Source organism: Limulus polyphemus, unplaced genomic scaffold (genome assembly GCF_000517525.1).
Source record: "Limulus polyphemus unplaced genomic scaffold, Limulus_polyphemus-2.1.2 Scaffold26, whole genome shotgun sequence".
Classification (NCBI taxonomy): Eukaryota; Metazoa; Arthropoda; class Merostomata; order Xiphosura; family Limulidae; genus Limulus; species Limulus polyphemus.
In genome coordinates, this window is record NW_013665636.1 from 1057867 (window position 1) to 1059764 (window position 1898).

Consider the following 1898-nt stretch of genomic DNA (forward strand, 5'->3'; position numbering starts at 1 on the left):
TGCCTGTCCACGAATTTGGCACGAAAGGTGTGAAATCATCAACCAGTTGCACTTGATTACCACTCGCCTCTGGCTCTGGCCAAGGATGACTGGCCGACTGTAGGCAATGGCTCCATGGCCCATCCCCTTCCTAACGACATCCCCGAGGATACGACTTTGATAGACTGGCTATAAGGTCGGTCGTTAGAGAGGGGGACCACTGTACTGTCTAGCTTGCTTGTGTTTTTTTCGATTTTTGTGAGCATTTGGTCTTTTAATTCGATTTAATTTTTTACCTGATCTTTGGGCATTGTTTAGCTTTTAGTTCGCCCCCCATTAACACAGTGATATGTCTGCGGACTTACAACACTATAAACCGGGTTTCGATACCAGTGGTGGGCAGAGCACAAATAGCCCATTGTGTAGCTTTGTGCTTAATTACAAACAAACAAGGTTTTACTTTGTTTTCTTTTTACTTTTTATAGAGTTTTAGTTCTCTTTGCCTTTTTGATGGTTGAATGGCGCAGACAGCCTTGCTGCTTTTCACTACTAAACTCCAAACAACCAACTCTTACATAACAGATGATGGGACTCCTGTCCAAAACCACTGGGTACTTTCATTGTGGAGCTATTATGGATTTATAATCTATATTTTGGATTCTCTTTTATATTTCAGTAACCCCCAAGCAAGACTTCAAATTTAATTATGTCATTTATACAGTAAAGGTAAAAAAAATATTTTAGTAAGATTTTTATTTCTTCTTTTGTTTGAAGTTAAGCATAAAGCTAAGCAATGGGCTCTCTGCACACCAAGGTATCGAAACCGGGTTTCTAGCGTTTTAAGTCCGCGGACATACCACTGTGTCACTGTGGTTGGGGGCAATTTTGTAAGAATTCCTTATGTTTAACCGCAGAATGGTGGTAAGAACTGTGGCCTTTTTGCTATAGCATTTCTGGCACAGTTACTTCATACAGAGGGGACAGGCAATACAGAGGTAAACTTCAAGCAGGAACATATAAGATCACATTTGATGGATTGCCTAGAAAAGGGGCCACTGACACCTTTACCTCAAGATGCACGAGACAACAGTTGTAAGGCATACGATTATTATCAATGCTCAATAACATTAATTTGTAAGTATAGGCTTCCAGAGGTTGCAGGAGAAGTTATTAGATGTCACAGTGGATTATCAAAATCGTGTAACTTAACACTGTGTAGTAGTAGGAAGGGGTCATGGGGGTAACTGTTTATGTAACAATTGTAAAGAGGGTCTAATAGATAAAAGTGAAGCAAATGAGAATAAAATAATTACTTTTACCTCATTGTGTATTATAATATACATTTAATAAATAAATTAAATAAATGTACTTATTTATTTGTAATTAAAATTAATATACTACACTGCAAACTGAGATATATTTGTATATAGATGAGGTGTTTACCAATTTTTGATTATATATGAATATCAACAATGTTGGATATCACAATTGCAATTAACTTTATATTTTAATGGTAGAAGCTTATATACCGATCATGTTTCATAACTATACAAATCTCTTTATTAATGTTTTTATCAGATTCCACAAGTAGAAGTTTTCCGATATCAAAATAAATAACGAATGACTACAGAGAACTAGAGCATGTAACACCAGCATGTATTGTAGAGCGATCAGATTGTTTAAACTTATCACTACATATAGATATATGGTTTCATTACAAATATATATATTAGCTCCTCTAAAAACAGAATCTCGAAATAAAATAAATATAGCAAAAGATACGTGGTCGTTTTGTTTTAATTTTATGTATCTCATAAGGAGTAATTTCAAGTAGTGTTATGGACAAGTTATTGTTATCAAAAAGCGCATTTTTTTACTCTATAATATATTGTTACGTCAGCAAGGTCACGTGACTAGTG

General features: G+C 35.4%; 1 protein-coding gene across 1 annotated transcript in view; it reads left to right on the plus strand.

Moving 5' to 3' along the window:
• Nucleotides 1-1898, plus strand: part of LOC106459196 (alpha-scruin-like) — a 35448-nt gene that overhangs the window by 5993 nt on the left and 27557 nt on the right. The window contains exon 2 of the mRNA XM_022385898.1: nucleotides 894-1071. Coding sequence (XP_022241606.1) covers nucleotides 894-1071 — 178 coding nt within the window. The remainder of the gene's footprint in view (nucleotides 1-893; nucleotides 1072-1898) is intronic.